The sequence below is a fragment of the Myxocyprinus asiaticus genome, chromosome 23 (assembly GCF_019703515.2).
Source record: "Myxocyprinus asiaticus isolate MX2 ecotype Aquarium Trade chromosome 23, UBuf_Myxa_2, whole genome shotgun sequence".
Classification (NCBI taxonomy): domain Eukaryota; kingdom Metazoa; phylum Chordata; class Actinopteri; order Cypriniformes; family Catostomidae; genus Myxocyprinus; species Myxocyprinus asiaticus.
Genome location: NC_059366.1, coordinates 18,170,888 through 18,196,196, shown reverse-complemented (window position 1 = coordinate 18,196,196; position 25,309 = coordinate 18,170,888). Strand labels below are relative to the sequence as shown.

General features: G+C 42.2%; 1 protein-coding gene across 1 annotated transcript; it reads left to right on the top strand.

Moving 5' to 3' along the window:
* Nucleotides 1–2,042: 2,042 nt before the first annotated feature.
* On the top strand, nt 2,043–22,957 carry c9orf72 (C9orf72-SMCR8 complex subunit). The gene is made up of 10 exons (XM_051652190.1): nt 2,043–2,165; nt 2,635–3,192; nt 3,283–3,378; nt 3,921–3,985; nt 4,096–4,168; nt 17,392–17,508; nt 17,687–17,922; nt 18,942–18,999; nt 19,107–19,216; nt 21,168–22,957. Exons 2-10 carry the CDS (start codon nt 2,746–2,748, stop codon nt 21,352–21,354), a joined length of 1,389 nt encoding a protein of 462 aa, XP_051508150.1. The 5' UTR covers nt 2,043–2,165; nt 2,635–2,745; the 3' UTR covers nt 21,355–22,957.
* The last annotated feature ends 2,352 nt before the right edge of the window (nt 22,958–25,309 follow it).

Below are 25,309 nucleotides of genomic sequence, written 5' to 3'. Positions count from 1 at the left end.
TCTGCCTAACATCTCCTCTTGTGTTCCCAAGTGTGCATGTGTGAGCTCTAATTTCCAGGTGTAATGTCCACTGAGGGGTACCAAAAGCGAGTTGTGAAGCAAGTTGTTTTCAGCTGTACAGGCTGTAATACAGAGAAGAGGAATGCATATTTTATGAACTATACCCCCCAACCCAAAACCACTTTTAAGGGGAAAATAATTTTCTACAAACCTACTGAGTGAAATAACTAATTCTTGATAAAATAATAATTCTTAATAATTCTTGCACTTTTTATTTCAGTCTGACACCTTAATAAAAAAATTACTGACCTCAACCAATCAGTTTTAATGTAAAAATCTGTAATGTTGTGAGGATGCTTTTACCTCCTACTTTCCGTTCCAGGTACAGTTCAACAGATCCAACCAGCACAATGGCTTCCTAAAGCAGTTAGGGACAGTTTACTTTTAATACTTTTAATCTGCTACCAAATTGTATTCTGCCAATCAGATAAGAAACAGTTAAAGAGGTATAATGTTTATATTGAAGCATATAGCAATAACTGTTGTAGCATCAGAACATGAAATAAAAAATAAAAAAAATCAATATAATAAATATAGCATAAAAGCAAAATGATCTGGAACACAGTTCAAAGCAATAATATAGAAGTGATATCTTCCTCAATACAGTTCACAGCCAAAAGTGATGGTTTGGCAAAGTGACAAACCTAAGGTTATTAAAGGGACAATTTACCCAAAAATGAAAATTCTCTCATCATTTACATTTACTGCAGAACACAAATGAAGATTTTTAGAAAAATATCTCAGCTCTGTCGGTCCATACAATGCAAGTGAATGTTGGCCAGAACTTTGAATCTTCAAAAGGACATAAAGTAAGCATAAAAGTTATCCATATGACTCTAAATCCACCTTTGACCAGACCCCACCAGTAGGTGGCGATATGCACGAAGAATGCGAATCGCCAAAAAACAAAAGAATGTGGAGGTGAAAGTGGAGATTTAAAAAAAGGACTTAAATATTGATCTGTTTATCACCCACACCTACAGTGGCGGACTGGCCATTGGGAGAACCGGGACCCCCCTTTCACAACTTTTGGGCCAGTTTCTATGTAAAATCCCGGGCCGAACTTTCTTCACAGTCCGCTCTGCACACCTATAATATCACTTCTGAAGACATTTAACCACTGGAGTCTTATGGGCCACGTTCACACAGCAGCAGAATACAGTTTATTGTCTTGAGTCCTGTATTTGAGTGCTTAATACATATATTCACACACATTTTGGTTATCTACATGATTGACAACCGCATTCTATAACCGAATTGACACCAGCAAAGTTTCAGGACTCACAGCTGCATTTTCAGGAAAACCTGTGCTGTGTGAACAGTCACGTCATATAATGTGAGAGCCACTCTGCACTACACATGCATCTCATGTTAATCATGAGGGGTTTCTTTAACTCACAGAGATGGAGAAATGAGCTGTGTGTTAGCCGAAGATCCAGCTATCTTCCACCGGAGCTGCTCGTGGAAAAGCATTCAAAGCCGCTGTCTGTTAATTATGATCTGATGGATGAACTCGCACTTCAACTGGGCTTGTATATTTAATACGGACATTGTCATCTTTTATATTTACTTTAGTCACTACGGTTACAGGCATTAGAATACGGGCTTGACTTCGGTTGTTCATTCGTTCACACAGACAGTATTCAAGCCACTACTGTAAGCTGTATGAACATGACATTTCAAGACTCACACCTGTAAGCAAATGCATTTGTCAATGCCAAACACTGACTGACGACTGTGTGAACATAGCCATGTGTTACTTTTATGCTGACTTTATGAGATTTTTGGAGATTCAAAGTTCTGGCCACCATTCACTTGCAAAATATGGACCTACAGGGCTAAAATATTCTTCTAAAAACCTTTTCTTGTGTTCTGCAGAAGAAAGAAAGTCATAGATTTCTGGGATGGCATGAGGATGAGTAAATGATTTTTGGGTGAACTACCCCTTTAATTTCCCCTCGAGTTACACGTCCTCCTCTTCCTCCAGAGGGCGCTGTTCTGCCCTGTGCTTCAGCAACGCGCTTCTTCGCAGCCTAATGTCAACAGAAAACCAGGAAAAGGGTTAAGGGTTGACGGATCTGCTGTGTTGTTTTTAGCTTAAACAGGTAATGTTATTTATGTTTCACACACTAGTAAACGTAATCAAATTTATTAAGATTTTTTAAGGCACCGCAGATAGGTGTTAGGGAAGGGAAATCGCTGTGTAATGATTGATTGACATTAGCTCGATGTGGGAAGCTATACTGCATGACAGCTCTAGCCGGGTATACACTTACATTTGAATTATCAGAGGTCGAAAAGCTCATTCCTCGTGACTGAAAATGTTTGTTTGTTTGTTTGTTTGTTTATTTTTGGTCTAGGAATGTGTATGAATGCCTATGGTACATTAAGTCGAAATATGTATCTTCTTAAACCATTGACAAACACATATAAGTATGTTGGAAATCAACAATGTAATTCTAGTCTCTGTCTATGATGCTATTTTGGTTTAATGTCACTTGTCTGGCTTGAATATCAAATCTCTGTCTCCACTCTCCTTTGTGCTCCACTTTATTTTCTCTCCTTCTCAAACAGATTGTATGGGTGTAGTGCAACAGCAGAGAGATGTTGCAATCTGCTTGGTACTGCTGAGCTCTGCATTGTGAGACTGACAGTAGTGTTACTGTATTAGTGTGTGTGGGCATCATGTCTGCAGCTTGTCCTCCCCAGTCACCAGCCGTGGCTAAGACTGAAGTTCTGGTTGAGGACTGGTGTCCGGTGCTGGCTGCAACCTTCGCCTACTGGGACAACATCCTGGGCCCCCGTGTACGACACATCTGGGCCCCGAAAGGCCAGGGGTTGTCGCTGCTCTGTGATGGTGAAGTCACGTTTCTGGCCAATCACACGCTGAATGGTGAGATTTTGCGGAGCGCGGAGAGTGGTGCAGTGGATGTGAAGTTCTTTGTTTTAGCAGAAAAGGGAGTCATCATTGTCTCGCTGATCTTCGATGGGGAACTCAAGGGCGACAAAAACACTTGTGCACTGTCAATCATTCTGCCGCAGTCAGAGCTAAGCTTCTACCTGCCTCTGCACAGCGTGTGTGTGGAGAGACTTAAACACATCATCCGCAAGGGACGCATCTGCATGCAGAAGGTCTTTGCACAGAGTTGTGCCTCTTACTGTTAATCCAGTTGTTATTTGTTTGTTTTTGTAATCTGTGTTTGTGTTCTGTTAATCTTGTAGGGTTACAACATAATCTCTGTTTTGTCATCTGAGATTGTTCCCATAATGGAGCTTCTCACCTCCATGAAGAAACACAGTGTTCCAGAAGAGGTGGATGTAAGTGTTTCAAAAAAAATATTATTTAGGGGGGGCTTATTGCTGTGTTTTAGTCACAGAAACAGTGTAGACAGAATTTCTAGATCCCATTCGCACTAAAAGCTCAATGTCGGCGCATATCTAACAGTTTTCAGTTTCAATTTCAAAGTACTTTATTGGCATGATTGTTTTACATACAGTATCGCCAAAGTGTCATTACTAATACAAAAAGTGAACTGTGTTTTGACAGTGATGCTAATAAAAAATAACAATATACGATAAAACATAAAAATAAACAATAATATTATAAAATAGGTAAATGTACAGCGAAATAGAGTACATAATAAATGCAGAGAATACAAAAATAAAATAAACATTCAACAAGAAATACAATAGAGAATATGGTGATCAAAGCAGTGGCTTGTTTCTGTGGGTGTGCAATTCTGGTGTGCATTTTGCTGCAACAGATGCATAACTGGCTCCCAGTAACGTTACAAGAGTTTTTCTCTTACTCTCTCGCTCTCTCATTGACCCACATATAGACAGAATTTTTCTTGTTACAGATAAAGGACACTGTGCTGAATGATGATGATATAGGAGACAGCTGTCATGAAGACTTTTTGCACAAGTAAGACATATTGTGTCCCTTGGTAAAGCCAGTGGTCTGAATGATCTATTTTGCTGTTTGGAGCAGAGTTCTCCAGACAGGTTGTGATGTGTTAATCTTCTCTTACATAGGGCAATCAGCTCTCATCTTCAGACTTGCGGCTGTTCCATGGTGGTTGGCAGCAATCCCGAGAAAGTCAATAAGGTACACATTCCTATATGGACATTCACTTCACGTCGATTTACAGTATATTTACAGTTGTGCTCATACATTTACATAACCCTTTCAGAATCTGTAAGATTTTTAACATAAAAAACAAAAATTAAAAGAGAGATCATAAAAAAAATTATATATATATATATATATATATATATATATTATTTTTTTTATTTTTTTTTATTTATTACTGCCTAGAACTGATTTATTTAGTACTGCCTAGGGTATATTTTTATTCATAAAATGTAATTTATACTGTGTAAAAAAAAAAAAAAAAAAATAGTAAGCAGGATATTATAAAGACAGCATGTTTGCAAAATTGGTGTGGGTGAGAAACGGATCAAGTCCTTTTTTACCTATCAATCTCCACCATTGACCAGTCCCAACCAGTAGGTGGCTGAAAGTGAAAGTGAAAGTCACTTCAGCACCAGAATGTTGAAGTGAAAGTCAAGTCAATATATATTATTCCAAAGCAGCTTTACAGAGAATATTGATTTACAGTATTCTTAACAATCCCCAGTGAACAAGTTAAAGGTGACCATGGTCAGGAGAAACTCCCTAGAAAGATACAACACAGGTACAAACTATTCTGGAAAGTATGTATGTACGTTGCAAGGGAGGATAAATAAACACTTAGAAATAAATGAGAATACATGTACAGTATCCATCTTTTTCGCAGGCAGCGAAATTACCCATTATGCTAAGCGCGTTCTTCCAATGCGGATGCAACAGACGTCCGCTTCACAACTTATTCCCATTACCAAGCAGTATAATATCACTAACAACAGTCAAAACTGGAAGAACAGTCTGTATTTACTTAACGTAAATCACTTTCTCACTAATGTCAGCGTATGGACATTAGGTTTCGATGGCAATCCCAAATAGATGAGAACACAATCACAGATATATTTGCATGGTAAAGTTACTGGACTCTAGCGCTCGCTGCACGCACCTTGTATGTGTGTGTGTGTGAAAGAGAGAGAGACACAGACATACAGCACACAGAGAGAGAATCCACGAATATGATGCACTAGATTTCATTGCGTTTCTTGTTGTGCACTTCAATATGAAACAGCTCACAAACAGAAGGGAAGGAGAACACAGGGAAGCAGGTTTTTCCAGGCTCAGGTAGGACTTTTAATCGGCCACTTCAATGCTTTACAACTTCACAAACTCTTCAGCTTCACAGGCACGTAGACTTAAACTCTTTAGCTTCACAGGCATAACAGATTAAACGTAGCAGCTTCAGGAGCACCGTGGCCTTCCTTGTGCCAAACTATCTCTCTCTCTCTGCTGGTGGCGTGGCTGCTTAATTGCAGCTCTTCCCATGCTCACTGGAATTAGAGACAGGTGTTACACATAATCTAGCTCAGGTGCAAGCGCCCTTACCGCTTTCTCTCTCTCCGGACGGATGCTCGACCACGCCCCCACTGCCACATATCCCCACTGTCCGACTCAGGTCGGGGAGACATCCGGCCTGTCTACCACTACCCCCCGAGTTCTGGAAAGGAAGTCGGTGATAGCCATCTGTGCTCCCGGTCTGTGGACCACCTTGAACTTAAATGGCTGAAGAGCCAGATACCAACGGGTGATCCGCGCATTGGTATCCTTCATGCGGTGGAGCCATTGGAGTGGGGGGTGATCCGAGCAGAGGGTGAAGGCCCATCCCAACAGGTAGTACCGGAGAGTGAGGACCGCCCACTTGATGGCAAGACACTCCTTCCCAACGGTGCTGTACTTAGTCTCTCTCAGCTAGAGCTTCCGGCTAATTTACAGCACCGGGCGCTGCTCCCCCTCCACCACCTGTGAGAGTATGGCCCCCAGCCCTCTGTCTGAAGCGTCTGTCTGCAAGACAAAAGGGAGAGAGAAATCAGGTGAATGTAAAAGCGCCCCCCCGCAAAGTGCGGCTTTAACCTGCATGAATGCCTGTTGACACTGCTCCGTCCACTGGACCGGGTCTGGAGCTCCCTTTTTAGTGAGATCAGTCAGCAGGCTGGTGACATCTGAATAATTAGGCACGAATCTCCTATAATAGCCAGCCAGCCCCAGGAACTGTCTCACCCACTTTTTGGTCTTGGGCCTCGGGCAGGTCGCAGTTGCCGCAGTTTTGTCAATTTGGGGACGCACCTGCCTGTGGCCCAAGTGAAACCCCAGATACTGTACCTCCACCTGCCCAATCGCGCACTTCTTGGGGTTTGCTGTGAGTCCCGCTCGTCTCAGCAATCTCAGAACTGCCCTCAGATGCTGCATGTGCCGCTGCCAATCATTGCTGTAAACGATGATGTCATCTAAGTAGGCAGCGGCGTAAGCCGAATGCGGTGTGAGGATTCGGTCCATGAGACGCTGAAACGTAGCCGGGGCTCCAAACAAACCGAACAGAAGCGTCACAAATTGGTGTAATCCAAACAGCGTGGAGAAGGCTGTTTTTTCACGGGAAATTGGTGTCAAGGGGATCTGCCAATAACCCTTTGTCAAATCCAGTGTCGAATAAAATCAAGCAGTGCCCAACCGATCAAGCAACTCATCAATGCGAGGCATTGGGTATGCATAAAATTTAGACACCGTGTTGACTTTTCTATAATCCACACAGAACCGTACAGACCCGTCACTCTAAGGAACTTGAACAACTGGGCTGGATCAGTCGCTGTGGGATTCCTCTAATACCCCCATATCAAGCATTGCATCCAATTCTTCCCGGACAATTTTCTTTTTGTGCTCGGGCAATCGGTAGGGATGGCTACGTACCACCATCCCCAGCTCGGTCTCGATGTGGTGCGGTATGAGGTTTGTTTGACCCAGTAGAGGGGAAAACACCTCTGCAAACTCCTTTTGCAACTTGGCAACCTCTGCGAGTTGATACGGTGAGAGGTGGTCTCCGCAAGTGACCGGGGTGAAATGATTGTGTTTTGTATTCACCTCTGGCCCGAGCTCCAACCTCTCCGGGACTACCGTAGCCAATGTCACAGGGACCGCCTCCCTCCACAATTTCAGGAGGTTGAGGTGATATATTTGACATGCGCCCCCTCTATCGGTCCGCTTTACCTCATAATCGAGATCCCCCACTCATCGTGTGACCTCAAAGGGTCCTTGCCACTTGGCGAGTAATTTGGAGCTCGATGTGGGAAGTAATACGAGTACCTTATCTCCTGGTGCAAATTCCCGCAGCCGAGTTCCCCTGTCATACAGTCGGCTCTGTCGTTCTTGAGCTTGGAGCAAATTCTCCTGAGTTATTTGCCCCAAAGTGTGGAGTTTTGCTCTAAGATCAAGAACGTATTGAATTTCATTCTTACTGTTTGAAGGTCCCTCCTCCCAAGCTTTGTGCATAACATCAAGCATGCCACGCGGGTGCCGCCCAAATAGCAGCTCGAATGGGGAAAATCCCGTGGAGGCTTGTGGGACCTCTCGTACTGCGAATAACAGGAGATCGAGCCATTTGTCCCAATTTCTAGCATCCTCGTGCTCGAACTTACGAATCATATTTTTAAGGGTTTTATTAAATCGCTCCACCAGGTCATCTGTTTGTGGATGGTAAACGCTGGTGCGGATTGATTTAATGCCCAATAATTCGTAAAGCTCGCGTAGTGTCTGTGACATAAAGGTTGTGCCCTGATTGGTGAGGATTTCTTTCGGAATCCCCACCTGGGAGAATATTTTGAAGAGTTCCTCCGTAACACTGCGTGCTGAGATGTTGCTCAGAGGCACTGCTTCTGGATATCACCTTGCATAGTCCACTAGGACCAATACAAAGCAATGTCCGCATGCTGACCGCTCTAATGGCCCGACGAGGTCCATTCCAATTCTCTCAAAGGGGACCTCGATCAGCGGAAGAGGGCGCAATGGCGCTTTTGGGGTGGCCGGTGGATTTACCAGCTGGCATTTGCGGTATGCCGCACACCACCTGCGGACATCGCCGCCAATGCCTGTCCAATAAAAATGGGCTATTAGGCGGTTCAGTGTTTTTCTTATCCCCTGACCCGCCATGAGATTATAATGAGCCGCCTGGAACACCATTTCCCGATGGCTCCGTGGTATTAAGAGCTGGGTTGTATCTTCCTTTGTTTGAGCGTCCTGCATCACTCTATACAACCGCTCGTTTATAATTGCGAAATAGGGATATGAAAGGGTGACACCCGGCTGGAGTTGTTGACCACCGATCACTCTCACTTGGTCAAAGGCGTGCTTGAGGGTTTCATCTCGCAACTGCTCCAAAGGGAAATCCCCTTCGGGAAATCCCCCGAGGATGGGAGGGGCTGCAGCCCCCAATACACATCATCCTGACGTGGAGCAGACGAAGACGGCCCTGGCTCCGCCTCCCCCGCCAGAGCGTCGCACATCTCACATCTCATTGCTTTAGTGCAGGACCCATCCGTGCATTTTCCCTTTAATACATTTCTAAGTTCAGGCCAATTTGTCCCCAAAATCAGCGGATGGGTGAGGCGGGAACTAACCGCGGCCTCCACTCTATGTTTTGTTCCCCGAAATTTAATCACAAGGGTCACCACAGGGTAGCTGTGAATATCCCCATGCACACACTTCACCCTCACTGTTTTAGCTGTGCCCAAAGCCTCACGTTGAACCAAGCATTGGTGGATAGTGGTTTGATTACAACCTGTGTCCACCAATGCTTGGTGAGTACCCCCCTTGACACTTACCGGTATCCGGTACACTCCGGCCCAATCGGGGGCAGCCTGCAGAGTGTCGGGGATCCGGACCACTGTTCCCAGCTCCATCACAGGGCATTGATCCCGGAAGTGTCCCAGATCCCCACAACTCCAGCAGACCGGCCCAGGCGCCACGCCCGCACCTGCGTCGGCGGTCACTTCCACCTGAGGGGGAGAGCAGCTGGGCACTGTCGCTGCTGTGGGCGGTGCAACATCCTGTGCGCAGGGAACTGGCTTCGGTGATGGGACTCCTCGCCTCCGCGGGGCAGGAACGGGCTCTGGGGAGAGAACAGAGTGAGAGAGAAGAGGGGAGGGAGAAGAGAATGGGGAAAATACAGGGGAAGGGAAGAGAGAGTGGGGGAGGGCTCTTCCGCCCTCTGGTACGCCGCCATATGGTCCTCCGCCAATCGAACAGCCTCCTCCAGCGATGCCGGGCGGTGGCACTGGACCCATTCCACCATTCCTCGCAATAGCCGATGGACGAGCTGCTCCAGTACCACCTGGTCAATTATTCCCTCGATGTTGCTATCCCCCGCCAGCAGCCATCTCCGGCAGGCATCTAGGAGCCATTGGGTGAAGGCAAACGGGCGGCCGGTCATCTCCAAATTCATCGGAAGAGCTGGCAATGCTGCTCCAGACTGCGGTCTTCTTCAGGTCCTCATATGCCAGGAGGTTCACCGCAGGCAGTTGTTGTGCTGTGAGCTGGGCTTTCCCGGACAGCAATGGGAGGAGCCTGGCCACCCACTGATCACGCAGCCAGCTCCATATCTCAGCTGTCCGCTCGAATAAGTTGAGGAAGGCTTCAGGGTCATCCTCGGGCCCCATCTTCAGAAGCGTGGGCAGGGGTATGGGGCTGTGGTTGTCCGGGGAGGTGGCCGGGGCTCTCTTCTGGCTGAGAAGGCTCTGGATCACATGCCAGTCCTCTGCATGAGCCCGAAGGATCTCGAAGAACTGGCGATCTTGATCTTGCCGGAGCTCAAGCAGGGATTGTTGGTGGGACTGGTGTAAGCCAGCAAGGGATTTGAGGATCTCTGCCAACTTGGAGGACTCCATGGGGCGTACTTCAAGATCCCGGGTTTCAGCACCAGTGTAACAGCTCACAAACAGAAGGAAAGGAGAACACAGGGAAGCAGGTTTTTCCAGGCTCAGGTAGGACTTTTAATCGGCCACTTCAATGCTTTACAACTTCACAAACTCGTCAGCTTCACAGGCACATAGACTTAAACTCATTAGCTTCACAGGCACTAGTAACTTAAACACATCAGCTTCACAAACATAACAGCTTAAACGTAGCAGCTTCAGAAGCACCGTGGCCTTCCTCGTGCCAGACTCTCTCTCTCTCTCTCTCTCTCTCTCTCTCTCTCTCTCTCTGCTGGTGGCGTGGCTGCTTATATGCTGCTCTCCCCATGCTCACTAGAATTAGAGACAGGTGTTACACATAATCTAGCTCAGGTGCAAGCGCCCTTACCACTTTCTCTCTCTCCGGACGGATGCTCGACCACGCCCCCACTGCCACATGGACATTTAGGGAATCTAGAAATCTGATCGGATGCTTTATTAAGGTTTGAAAAAGAAGACATAGGTTCCATTTAAAAAATCTTCTGATTTATAACATTATTTCTGCATTAACAAGTGCCGACTTCTCACGCACTCTGCCGACAACAACTCTGTCTGTACCTCATTCACATACACTCGTGCGACACATGATATATGTTAAAATTATGATAAATAAAAAAACAACAACAAGGGGGAGTCACATGACGGCATGCGAAGAGCGGACGTGTAAACGGCGAGCTCTGCGCACTTTGCTAGTTTTGAATTATTTTTATGTAATAATCCGGTGAGATTCGATACACCCTGCTACATATCTGTTCTTTGAAGTCAACGTGGCAAAGAATTCAAAATCCTCGGGCTCTGGAGATATTAAAAGACACTTACGTGCTCAAGCTGAAACCTCTGACAGGCCCACAGACCAGGGACTCGGTTTGAACGGTGCGGCAGGAGAAATCCAGCGTCAACTGGCGAGCATGTCTGTGATGCTGACGAAAGTTGTTGCTGACTTAGAAGTTCTCACTGTAATACGTCAATCGAGTTGGTTACAAGATTGTCGGAGGTCGAGAGATGGATCGATTATCTAGAGTCATCGAAGAGGGAATTAGCTGCTAATCCACTAGCGACCAAGATAGACGTGGAACGCATTTTGGAAAAACTGGAAGACCTTGAGAATTGTAGCCGGCGAAATAACGTCCAAATCTTTTGAATTCCTGAGCATGAAGATGGCAGAGATATGGTGAAATTCCTAGACGAGCTCTTCCCGAGTCTGCTCGACATAACAGGCCACAAGCTGGAAATGGAGCGAGCTCACAGAGTCCCGGCTTGCAGATCCGCTGAGGGAGACAGGCTCCGATCAATTCTGGTCAAATTTCTGAGATCATCCGATAAAGATCTTGTGTTACGCGAGGAGCAAAGGAAAGCTTTCTTGGAAGAATCACAACATTTTCTTGTTCCCGGACTTTGCAAATTCGACAAGAGAGAAACATGATTGATTCAAGGAGTGCAAGAAACTCTTACATCAACGGAAGATCGCTTTTGCACTGATGTTTCCGGCCAAACTGAGAATAGATACTAAGGATGGCCGCAAAGTATTTACATGTCCCAAGCAAGCACTGTCCTTCATAGAAACAATAGGTGAGTAAACCATTTGGTGTTTCTCATGTGGCCCACAAGTGTCTCGCTGTACATACATTTGGCTGTCCGAAGAAGCTGGGCACCATTTTTTGTTTCTGTTTGTGTTGGTTCTGCCTAGCGGCTGAAATTTGCTTTGTGGAATAACACTCGCTTTTACACTGAAGTTCCCGGCCAGATTGAGAATGGATACTAAGAATGGCCGCAAAATATCTACATGCCCACAACAAGCGATGTCTTTTATAAAGTTGATGGACTGAGGAATTCATAGTGTGTTTCTTATGTGGACTCCAAGTGAACTTGACTCGTTAAATATACACTTGACTGTCCGAGGAACCGGGACGCCTGTTTTGTTTCTTTTTGTGCTGGTTCCGCCTTGCGGCTGGAGCTTGTTTTGTGGAATAACACTCCTTCGGGACAATTGTTTTGTGGAATATTTTTTGCAGGATATTGGAAGGATTAAGTCATCTGCTGCACTCAGGAACAGCCGGCTCACTGAACACTCGTTTGACTGCCTGAAGAACTGAACGGCTAGAGACTGGAGCTTGTTTTGTGGAGGAAGACACCTTCGAGACAGTTCTGTGAATGAATGTACACTTTATTAGTGTTTATTCTGCCTATTGGCTGGAGTTTGTTTTAAAGTATTTTCTGTTATGTAATTTTGCCTCACAAAATTTGTACAGAAGCACCGGACTTGAGCAATCCGACAGCAGAGTTGTCGCAGGGACTCTCGTAGGCGTACATGGACTTTTTGAGTTTAGAGGGATGGATGCCAGTTGGCGCTATTGTGCACGGGGTTAATGCGCATGTTTTTCTTTTATCTGTTTGTTTTTTTCGGGGGGAATTTCGGGGTTTGATTGTTGCACTAATGGGGAATTTGGTCTTTATAATCTTGTTTTTGACACACAATCAATTTTTTCTAATATACCAAAATGTCAAATGTTAATATGAGTGGATTGTCTCTCTCCATGTGGAATGTGAATGGGTTGGGGCACCCCATAAAAAGAAGGAAAGTTATTTCTTTTCTTAAGCGTAAGAAATATGAAATTTTGTTTCTTCAAGAAACGCATCTATCCCCGCAGGAAGCTGAAAAATTTGGGAAGATATGGGGTGGACATGTTTTCTTAAGTGCTGGCTCAAGTAAGAGCAGGGGAGTCATTATATTGATAAATAAACATCTACAATTCAAATGTCTCAAACAGATTAAAGATAAATTAGGAAGAGTCATTATTGTTTTAGCAGAAATTCAGGGGCAAAGGTTGATTTTGGCTAAAATTTACACACCTAACGCTGATGATCAGGGCATTTTTATAGATCTTGAAGGGATGTTGCAAGCCGCTGGCACCCCTCATGATATAATAATGGGAGGAGACTTTAATCATTTGATGGACTCAGTCCTTGATCATAGTGAAGCAAAAGTGTGTAAGCCCCCTAGAGCAACATTGACGTTTCACAGGATGTGTATAATCTTGGTCTTACAGATATTTGGAGACTTTTGAACCCATCTGGGAGGGACTATATATTTTTTTCATCAGTCCATAAGATTTATTCTAGAATAGATTTCTTCTTGATTTCTAAATCCCTCATTTCATCTGTTGTTGACTGCTCAATTGGAAACATCTTAGTCTCAGATCACGCCCTTGTGAGTTTAGAGGTGTTGCCACATACAGAGGAAAAGAATCATATAGTTGGCGCTTTAATGTATCACTTTTGCAAAATCCTGATTTCCAACAAATGTTAAAGGCTGAAATCAATGTTTATATGGAGACCAACTGGTCCTCAGTATCCTCTGTGGGCGTGGCTTGGGAGGCACTTAACCTGTTGATGCTCATTGACCCCACCCATGGGTTTAACTTTACTTTGCTTAAATTAGTTCACATTTACCTTATAGTGTGCTGTTCAAAATTGTTCATAATGTTGACAAATTATACATCTTTATAATATGTCAACATTATTAACTCTTTTTTGACTAGACTATATAGTATATGTGAACTAATTTAAGCAAAGTGACATCAGTTCGGGGTGGGGGGCATGCACATCAACTTAAGGCGGTTCTTATGGGTCGGATCATACAGTATGCCTCATTCATCAAAAAATTCAAAGCACGAGAACTCGTGGAGTTGCAAGGAAATATTAAAAGTGCCGAGGCAGAGCTGAAGCGCCGAATGTCGTTTGATGGCCTCAGAGAATTTACCTGATTGAAATACAGATATAATACTATTGTGTTGCGGAAGGTGGAGTTTTGGCTATTCAGGGCAAGACAATCATACTTTGAGTCAGGGGACAAAGCAGGGAAGCTTTTGGCTAGATTTATAAAGCAGAGAGAGTCTTTGTCTTTTTACCATTCCCTCAGTGAAATCTGCTGGTGGTGAAATATTTACCTCGGCCAGTGATATTAATAATGCTTTTAAAGAATTCTATCTTTATCTCTATAGTTCCACGTCCTTGTCTACTGATGAAGATATTAGAAATTTTGTGGAACCATTAGAACTCCCTAAACTGACGACGGAGCAAAAAATTCTCTTGATTCTGAGATAACCTTGGAGGAGCTTAGCGAGGTAATTATCCGGGACTGGATGGCTTTGCTGCCAAGTTTTTTAGATCTTATGCTTCAGAGCTGGCTCCACTTTTGCTAGAAGTTTATATGGAATCATTAAAGAATGGAAACCTTCCGCCAACCATGACACAAGCCCAGATCAGTATGATTCTTAAAAAAGACAAAGATCCAAGTGAGTGTAAGAGTTATCGTCCAATTTCCCTGATCCAGCTAGACATTAAAATATGGTCAAAGATTCTGGCTAACCGATTAAGTAAAGTTATGACATCTCTTATACATATAGATCAGGTGGGGTTTATTCGGGGTCATAGCTCTTCTGATAATATTAGGCATTTCATCAATATCATGTGGTCAGTGGCGAATGATCAGACTCCAATCACAGCCATCTCACTTGACGCTGAAAAGGCGTTTGATATGGTAGAATGGGATTATCTTTTTAAGGTTTTGGAAATATACGGATTCGGGAATACTTTTATTGGATGGATTTAGTTACTTTATAGACACCCGGTAGCAGCTGTACAAACAAATAGATTAATTTCAGATTATTTAACTCTGGATAGGGGCACCCGGCAGGGTTGCCCTCTTTCCCCATTATTGTTCTGTCTTGTCCTGGAACCATTAGCAGCCGCGATAAGAAGGGATTTTCCAGGGGTGGTAGCGGGAGGTGTGGCGCATAAGCTTTTGCTTTACGCAGATGATATTTTGTTATTTGTCTCCGACCCTACTAGATCTATGCCTTGCCTCCACAGAATTATTAATTCCTTTTCTAAGTTCTCAGAATACAGAGTCAGTTGGTCTAAATCCGAAGCTTTGGCTCTGACAGCGTACTGCCCAGTAACGGCTTTCCAGCCAGGCTCCTTCCAGTGGCTCAAACAGGGCATTAAGTATTTGGGCATTTTATTTCCAGCAAATTTGTCTGATTTAGTTAGAGTTAATTTTGACCCTTTAATTAAAAAGTTTTTGAGCGATGTGGGCAGGTGGGCTTCATTACATTTATCTATGATTGGGAAGGTTAATGTAATTAAAATGAATTGTATTCCAAAATGTAACTACTTGTTACAATCTCTCCTTGTAGATGTCCCCCTCTCTTATTTCAAGCAATTTGATAGTATAGCGAAGTCCTTCATTTGGAATGGAAAATGTCCCAGATTACATTTTTAAAAGTTACATAGGCCAATTGACAAAGGTGGGCTAGGCCTACCCAAGATTTTGTTTTATTATTATGCATTCGGTCTCAGACCACTCCGAAAAAGAGGGCGCTCCATTCGACTTTCAACCCCTTAAAATTATTTGCCTGCCGATCATGAGACTGGTCAGAACCCAATTTTTTATGTGATTATCACCCAAAGTTTTGTGGTCACTTCCACCTGAGCGAGCCCCTCCCTGGTTTTGTATTGAACAGGAAGTTCTTGCCCCTATTTTGCTATTACAAAGCCTTTCTATTAAACTAACCGGAGTAGTTAAGTCACACCCCGTTATCCCGCATTTACACTCGGTATGGACAAAAGTGTCCAGAGTGTTTAATTCGTTTATTACATTTATTTAAATGTTGCATCGAGCATATGGCTGAACCCTAAATTATGTATTGAAAGGTGCTTTTCTGCTGTCAGAATGGATTGAGGGGGGTCTTTCTCACTCGGTGACCTATAGGAGAGTGGAGTGTTGAGATCTGGAGTGAGCAGATACTTTGGGAGAGGTGATTACTGCTTTTGGAAAAGGTCATGAGGCATCAGTGTATTACTCCCTGTTAATTCAGAGTCTGGGGGACGGAGCTGTGGCTTTATGGGAGAAAGATTTAAAGTTGGTGTTGGAGGAGGAAGTGTGGGCTAAGATTCTAAAAAAATGTCAAGTCTGCATCTAGAGATGCATAAGTTCGCCTTATGCAATTTAAGATTTTACATAGATTCTATTGGACCCCCTCTAGATTAGATAGGCTCGGTCTTAAAGACACACCTACCTGCTGGCGATGCCAATCAGAAGATGGAGACACAATCCATGTTTTTTTGGGGTGTGCTAAGATTCAAGAATTTTGGTTGAAAGTTCAGAGTTGTATGTGTGATGTTTTGAGCATCAAAATTTTACATAGTCCCAGACTCTGTATTTTGGGTGATGGGGTGGTCATAAATTTGGGGGATAATCACATTAAAAATTGGGTTTTGACCAGTCTCATGATCGGCAGGCAAATAATTTGAAGGGGCTGAAAGTCGAATGGAGCACCCTCTTTTTCTGAGTGGTGTGTGGAAATGGGGAGGGTGGCTGCATTTGAGGAAGTGGTAAGTAGAAGGCTGGGGTTTAGGGACTTATTTGTTAAAAAATGGGGCAATTATTTAGTTTTTTGGGGGGGACTCTCGGGGAGGTGATGTGGAGAGTATAGTTTAGTTTAATTATGTATGTTTATTATTTATTTATTTTGGGGTTTTGTGTGTGTGTTATTACATCTGGTTTGACTCGAAATGTTTCAGCATTGGCAGCTTTTGTGGGGGCTTATTGTTGTGACATTCATTTTACAGTAGTTTTTAAGCCACTTTTTGTTATAACATCCTATAACAGCGCATATTCATCCAGAGCCTCCGCTGCTCGCCATCACCAGTAACGTTAGTCTAGCTGATAATAACAACTAAGCGGAAGTCTGGAGCATCCGAGAGGAAGTCTCTCACCGTAATGGCGCCGCCCATGGAGAAGTCAGGAAAAAGGTGGATATTTGTTTTTATTTCTTACTGTTAAAAACTATGGTTGTTTTCATAGACCCCCTTGCGACCCTCTGGGGACCCCCAGATCCCAGTTTAAAAACCCCTACCCTAGACGAAGCTGTTTTAGAAAAAGTATTCCATTATATATAAATAATGATACACTGAAATTTCATAAATTATCTTATTTATTGGCAAAGCTGGATTTGAATATCACTGAGCCACTGTAGGGGAGAACTCAAAACTGCAGATCATGCAAGGAAACCAAAGAACATACAGTACCTAAAGGCTTTTTGTTAAGAACAGTGGGCAGCTTTACTGCCCAGGACAAGCCAATGACTCATGCACAATCATCACAAAAGGCTATAAACAGTTATTGATGCTTAAGGAAGCAAAACATGATATTAATAGGAATCAAGAATAACTTGTGTAAATGCAGTTATTTGTCTTTTGGAGTACAGCTATATAGAAATATCTCTTATGTAACAGAATTATATGTAATAGCTACATCAGAACAGTGACATTTCATGATCCCTCTTTAAAAAAAAAAGCAGATTCTACAAGAGGTATGTACACTTATGAGCAGAAATATACGTTGAATTACAATGTTTCCTTTACTAGATCGTGCTCACGCTGTGTCTCTTCCTCACTCCTGCGGAGAGAAAGTGCTCTCGACTGTGTCACCCTGACAGCTCGTTTAAATATGACACAGGCCTCTTTGTTCAGGGCCTCCTCAAGGTAACTACAACGTCCCTCTGTAGAAAGCTTATGTAACTGCTCATTTGCAAAGAATTTTCTGCCTGGTAATAAAATATTTGGTCCATAATCATCAAAGTGCCCATGGTCGAATATGGCTGCAGGGGATTTTCCTTACTGGATGGGAGATTTAGAAATGTCCTTTTCTTCTTATTCCCAGGACTCCACAGGGAGCTTTATGTTGCCTTATCGGCAGGTGCTCTACTCCCCGTATCCCACCACTCACATCGATGTGGACATTAACACGGTGAAGCAGATGCCCCCCTGCCATGAGCACACATATCATCAGCGGTGTTACATGCGGGCTGAGCTCAGTGCCCTCTGGAGGGCCGCCAGCGAGGATGACATCAGTCCAGACAACCTCATTAACGCCCAGGATTCCTACACCCCTGACTTGTATGACCTTTTACCTCAAAATCTTAGTCAATGTATTATGATTGTCTGCTTTCTTTTTGATAGTACAGCAAGCTCTTATGGCCTTTTAGCCCATTAGACAATGCTTTTTCTAAAAATATGTAAGGGATGAATGAATGAATGAAAGAACGTTACATGTATGTAGCGCTTTTCTGACACTACACTCAAAGCGCTTTACACAGTGAACAAGGGACTCTCCTCAACCACCACCAGTGTGCAGCATCCACCTGGATGATGCAACAACAGCCATAGTGCGCCAGTACGCTCACCACACACCAGCTATTGGTGGAGAGTAGAGTGATACAGCCAATTAATGGATTGAGATTATTAGGAAGCCATGATTGATAAGGGCCAGTGGGGGAATTTGGCCAGGACACCGGGGTTACACCCCTACTCTTTTCGAGAAGTGTCCTGGATGATGTACAGTCAGGCAGTCATTATTGCAAAATACACCCTGATGTGAAGTGGAAGGCTTTTGTATCAGCCTGAAGGGGTTTATTTTGCGATAAGCACCAGCTGATTGTACATTATCCCTATTATTACATGGCTACTTGCCACATAAATACAGTTAATAAACAGACAAGCACTACTGATTTGAGTTAAAACTAGAGCTGCAGTTCCAGGTGGAAATAGCAATGCTTGTTAGTGCCTGATTTTTTTAATTTAGTTCTATGTAAATGAAAGGCCACCTCAGAGCCACTTTGCTGTTGTCATGACACTCAGCGGGCATATTTTTCCATTTAAAGATCACAGAGTTGCTGAAAAGTGGAACAGAGAAATTTTACGTTTTCTTTGAGGGCACTAGCCATATCCTTTGCTCAATGTGTTTTGTACACAAACGAAAACAACGTAGTCCCCTTGACATGCCAAAGTAGTCAACTTTTACATCTTTTTCAGAATTTAAACCACCTATAAAGGTCTGTAAAAATTATGTGAGAGGACTTTTTTTTTTTTTTTTTTTTTTTTTTTTACCACTTACTAATCTTTCTTGGTTTTCTTAGGAACATATTTCAGGACGTGATGCACAAAGATACACTTGTAAAGTCCTTCATAGATGAGGTAAGCCTGCACTACTCCTCTTTCAAATTCTCTGAATCTCCCAAGCTTTATAACAATTTCTTCTACTGTGTCCTTAATAACATGTTTGTATTTGTGTCTTTCCGTAGGTGTTTCTGTTGAAACCAGGTCTGTCTCTGCGGAGTGTGTACTTGTCCCACTTCCTTCTCCTGCTGCACAGAAAGGCCCTGACACTGCTCAGATATATTGAGGATGAGACGTATGTACAGCAACTTATTACTGATCTAGCACTGCCACAGATACATTTTACCATACACTTCACATATAGTACATTCCATGAACATGTACACATTTTACAGATTGAATATACAATATACTGTAGATAGACACATAATAAACAGATATTGGATATGTATGATATTGCTCTGTGCTATATGGAAAGACCCAGTTGTAATGCTTGCTTTATATTCTGTTTTAAACATTGCATTAACGAGTACGGGTGTTATAATTAACGACGGACCGTTGAATCAGTGAAAATGAATGAACACCCTGCGGTCGTAATGTTGTTACTAACAAATTGGAAAGAACGTGGCGAAGCGATATCGAACTGCAATGCAGTCATCCTGGAACTACTTCATAGCTGTACACAAACCTCTTGGAACATTTTTCAGAAACACAGATTCAATAAAGCTGTGGTATAAATCACTATAAAAACTGATTAGTTAGCATTCTCTGTCCATTTGTACATTGAAATTAAGTATCAATTATCTATTATCAATCAATTATAAATCAATTATGTACTGAATGACAGCAATTTTCAGTATTATTGAGAACAAATAGTATATTATGATGTATGATTGTATTATATGGTATATACACTCACCGAGCACTGTATTAGGAACTTTATGGTCCTAATAAAGTGCCCAACGTGGTCTTCTGCTGTTGTAGCCCATCTGCCTCAAGGTTCGATGTGTTGTGCATTCTGAGATGCTATTCTGCTCACTACAATTGCAAAGAGGGGTTATCTGAGTTAGCCAGTCTGGCCATTCTCTGCTGACCTCTCTCATCAACAAGACATTTCCATCCACAGAACTGCCACTCACCGGATGTTTTTTGTTTTTGGCACCATTCCGAGGAAATTCTAGAGACTGTTGTGCGTGAAAATCCCAGAAGATCAGCAGTTACAGAAATACTCAAACCAGCCCATCTGGCACCAACAATCATGCCAGAGTCCAAATCACTGAGATCACATGTTTACCCATTCTGATGGTTGATGTGAACATTAACTGAAGCTCCTGACCTGTATCTGAATTATTCTATGCACTGCAGTGCTGCCACACGATTGGCTGATTAGATAATTGCATGAACAAGTAGGTGTACAGGTGTTCCTAATAAAGGGCTCTGTGAGTGTATTTTCTTATGGTATTTTCATTGATAGTATACACTGACCAGCCACAACATTAAAACCACCTGCCTAATATTGTGTAGGTCCCCCTTGTGCTGCCAAAACGGCACCAACCCACATCTCAGAATAGCATTCTGCATTTCTTCTACAGAGCGGTTATCTCAGTTACCATAGACTTTGTCCGTTCGAACCTGTCTGGCCATTCTCTGCTGACCTCTTTCATCAACAAGGCATTTCCATCCACAGAACTGCCGCTCACTGGATGTTTTTTGTTTTTGGCACCATTCTGAGTAAATTCTAGAGACTGTTGTGTGTGAAAATCCCAGGAGATCAGCAGTTACAGAAATCCAGTGAGGGGCAGTTCTGTGGACGGAAACGCCTTGTTGATGAGAGAGGTCAACAGAGAATGGCCAGACTGGTTCGAACTGACAAAGTCTACGGTAACTCAGATAACGCTCTGTACAATTGTGGTGAGAAGAAGAGCGTCTCAGAATGCTATTCTGAGATGTGGGTTGGCACTGTTTTGGCAGCACGAGGGGGACCTACACAATATTAGGCGGGTGGTTTTAACATTGTGTATATTTGTGTATTCATATACAGTATATGTACTTTTTGTCAGATCTGAGAAACTGCCATCGCATGAAGTCTGGCCAAAATTCAAAAACATAAATAAAAGAGTAACAATATACTGTAAATTAGTTTGAGGGGTTTCAAGCTTCTGAACACAGTTTATGATCAATGTTCATCATTGCAGGGCATGATTAGGTTTTTTATGTACTTATCACAGCATTATTTTTGATTACAGGCAGAAGGGGAAGAAACCTTTCAGATCTCTACGCAATCTAAAAACTGATTTGGATTTGACGGTGGAGGGGGACTTGAACATCATCATGGCGATGGCAGAGAAGCTGCGGGCAGGCCTTCATTCCTTTGTTTTTGGGAAGTCTTTCCTCACCAGTGTGCAGGAGCGTGACCTCCTCATGAGCTTCTGAACTCTGCCAGAATGCCTGTAGATGTCATCAGATCACGATTCTCTGGCCATACCCACATCCTTACATTTATTTTAAGGATGTTTCAATGTGCTCTTTATGTACAGCATTTTGGAAAGTGCTGTTAAATGTGCTTAAGTGCTCTATCACAATGCCTGCTACTGAAATGCTGTGAAATTATGATAATCTGCAAGTGATGTTGGCAAATTCTTATTTGTGTGACAAATCTTTGACACCTTTTATGCATATGAGATTCTTGGCCTCATGAAGGAGGTGAGATGTGTATGGGAAAGAAAGGCTTTGGGTCTCACAGTCAATGGCTTTTGGTACTTAATCGATTTTTTTTTACTGCAAGCCTTATATAACACCAAGCATTGATTGTTTTGGATATCCTGCATAGACATGATAACTAACATGACAGCATATGCCAATCATTTATAATATTTGGGTAAAAGTAAGAGAAACCCTTTTACCATGTTGTTTACTAGTTAAATAAATATGTGACAAAAGAACAAAGTAGATGTAGTTTTGATCTCACTATGGGTTTGTCTTCTGATCTGCATGACTTTCGTTTTATTTAAATTGTAATACCATACAGGATTTACATAAGTAATCTTAACTCTGTAATAGCTTTCCCTGGCCTTTTATCAATGCTATGATCGTCTCAACACTGTACATAATTTGCATGACAGATGTGCTTATTTAATTTGTGGTTGGGAAACTTTTCTTTGTTCCTTAAATGTGAAGTGTATAATTTCTGCACCACTAGCAGCACCACACACAATTGCAAAGTTATAAAAGTTTTCAAACTAATATCGCAAACACTCACCCGTCGACCAAACAGATAGCTAGTAAGATTAAGCAACAAAGCACATGAACGTGAATCACTGATCCACTACGAGAAGTGAGAACTGTCCGACTTGACAGAACTTATTTCACTCCTCCCTGACTGCAGCCACCTGCTCTCATCTACTTTCAATACGAGGAGTTTGGCATCTCAAACTAGCCTATTGTTTCTGTGTCGGCCTGGTCATGAAACTCAAACAAAGAGAGCAATCTTTTAATAGTGCTACAGAGCCACTTTAAGCACAGTAGCAGTGATGGGAGAAAGTGTAACAGAAAAAATGACAAACATCAGCTTTAACTTGACTGCAACTAAACTAATGCTTAAATTACTCTTACTTGTGCATCTGGCTTGGGATATGTAGGAAAGCTGGTGGAAATTTGGAACACCGAGAAAAACAAAAATGTGCCTTGACTGACTATATTTAAATGAGGCCAAATCTCAGGCATAAAATGTGCGAGGAAGTCAGCAAATAACAGGAAGGGCCCCTTAGCCATCTTTCATTTTGAAATGTTTTTTCATAAAATAATGTATTATTTCAGTGTTGTTATATATCACACAGCCTATGTGTCTATGGTAGACCCCTAATGATGGTGTAATAGTAGTGTAATGTTGGCTCTGTCAGCACACTTGAGAGTGTTCTGAACATTTTGGGAAACTCGTGAAAGTCATAAACTGAATTTTAATCTGAAATATGTATATTGGTGCATTTCAATTGTAAATGTGTTGTCTTAATAAATTGTGCTTATTTTATTTGTGAAACATTGCTTGTCATATTATACCTGTCTATTAGTGTAAAAATCATTTACTTAACTATTTACTTTTCCAAAAGAACAAATACTCTTAATGTTCTATGCAGTAGGAGGTTTATTGGGGTTCATAAGGGGATTTTTATTTGGTGACACAAAGATCACGATTGAACCCTGGACAAAGTAGCAGCTAGCTTTTCCCACGATGCAGAACTCCAGGAGACAAGTTATAATGGATATGCAAAAGCCCTAATCTGATTTTATTGCAGTGCCTTGCAAAAGTATTTAGACCCTTAATCAATTCTGTCATGTTACGGAATAGCAAATACTATTATGTGTACACAGTTGTACTCTTTTGAGATTTTTATTTTTAGCTCAAAACTATATGTCAAAAACATTCATCCCAGCTAAATAAATGAGTGCCTTTGATTTTTATTTTATTTATTTTTTCAAGCATTTTGCTACCTCTTTTTCCAATGAACACCAGTGGCTATATGACACCTGTGCAGCACACCTATTTTCTCTTTTTTTTTTTAACTGTTCAGGCTGGTCTTAGCTGATCAGGGTGGTCTTAGTTGGTCAGGCTGTTCTTAGCTGGTCAGACTGGTCTTAGCTAGTCTCCCAGCCAGGCCAAGCTGGTTTAAGCTGGGAAGCTAGCTCAGACACCAACTGACCAGCATGGCTTGGCTGGGCGACCAGCTAAAACCAGCCAACCAGCTTAGGCTGGTTTTAGCTTGTCTTTTCAGCAGGGACAGCAGAGGTCTGCAACAATTTTGACATGAAGTGACATTTTTATTTTCCCTTGTTAATCCCTGTGCCAAACCTCCTCCAAAAAGAAAATAAAAGACAGACAGAGACAGACAGACCCTGTCCATGCAGAATAAAACAACTTTTATAAGATTACTAAAATGGAGTCTTTATCACATGCGAGTAATCGATTTTATACATATATTTCAAAATTACTGTTGAGTACAAATTTGTAATGAGGAAAACAATGACTGAGTGCACCTTTCATTATGTTGTTTTAGAGTCACCGTCTTGCGTGTGTGGGACGTTAAGGACCGTGTATGCCATCTTGATAATCTCAGCGGTAACTATTTATTTACACCAGGCATGTATACTGTTGTTCCGAAAGCTCAACCGCACAGCATGACCAACGCAACGCATATGCGTTTATTAACGCAACCCTCTACTGCAGCGCAGCTAAACCTGATGTGTGTCGCGCTTTGAGCGGCTCATGATTATGGCGGGAACTCCGTGCCAAAACCAAGCGTCCGATCAACCGACCGACCAAACAGAATGTCTTGTGTTTTGAGAGTCTTGAATGGCGGGTGACACACGTGACGACCTGACGTGACCTCAACGTCTTGAATTTAGCTTTTTAACTAGGTAAGCTCCAAGCTGCTTAAAGACTATAAATGGACAATACAGGCATTAGATGTAGATGTTTTATACCTAAAACAATACTCAACCATTTTCCATGCATCCTGCTGTACTTCCCTCAATAAGCATTCAGAGAAAGATGTTGTAGGCTATTCTAAGTCATTCTGAGTGATGAACTGATAACTATATATATATATATATATATATATATATATATATATATATATATATATATATATATATATATATATATATATAAAAGCTACCACCTGTCTATCATGACTTTCTCTGATAAGTTTAAAAGAAGCTTACATACATTCCATGACAGAAGGATCTAAATTTCTGTTTTCATTTTTCAAAGGCAACATGTGTTTTTGAGTCTGTGTGCTTGTGAGTTACTTAAAGAGAGCAAACATACTGTACATACATACAAACAAAGTCTTAATTCATTTCTTTCTATTTTTTCTATTATTTTATTATTCATACATATATCATTTTTATATAATCATTTATTACTCATTTATCATATTGTTATTTGTCAAATTCCTTAATTTTATGTTGTGTGCTATATTGTCTCACTGGTTAGAGATAAAGAGTTTCAATTTAAAGGTCTTCAATGTCATGGGACGATGTTGTGAAGAAGTAATTGTCCATTGACTTTGCATGGTATAGTAACACTTGTTGAGTTAGTGCTCTTAAGACAAATTCAGACTGAGCATTGAGAAAGACACCATTAAGATTATTCAATAAACTCTGGTCATTTTTACCATCACTTCGTCTCCTGCTTTCTTCTGTATTACCCTGCTGACTCTTGGGCTCGTAGGAGAGTCAGTTAACATAAGCTGTTGATGTTGACTGGTTTTGGATATCAGACAGAACTCTGATATATGGATATTTCTGATGGAGAGAGAGGTCTTGTGAACACTGGATCTAACATGCATTTTCACTGCCTCATGTTTTCATATTCTAAGCATATCATTGA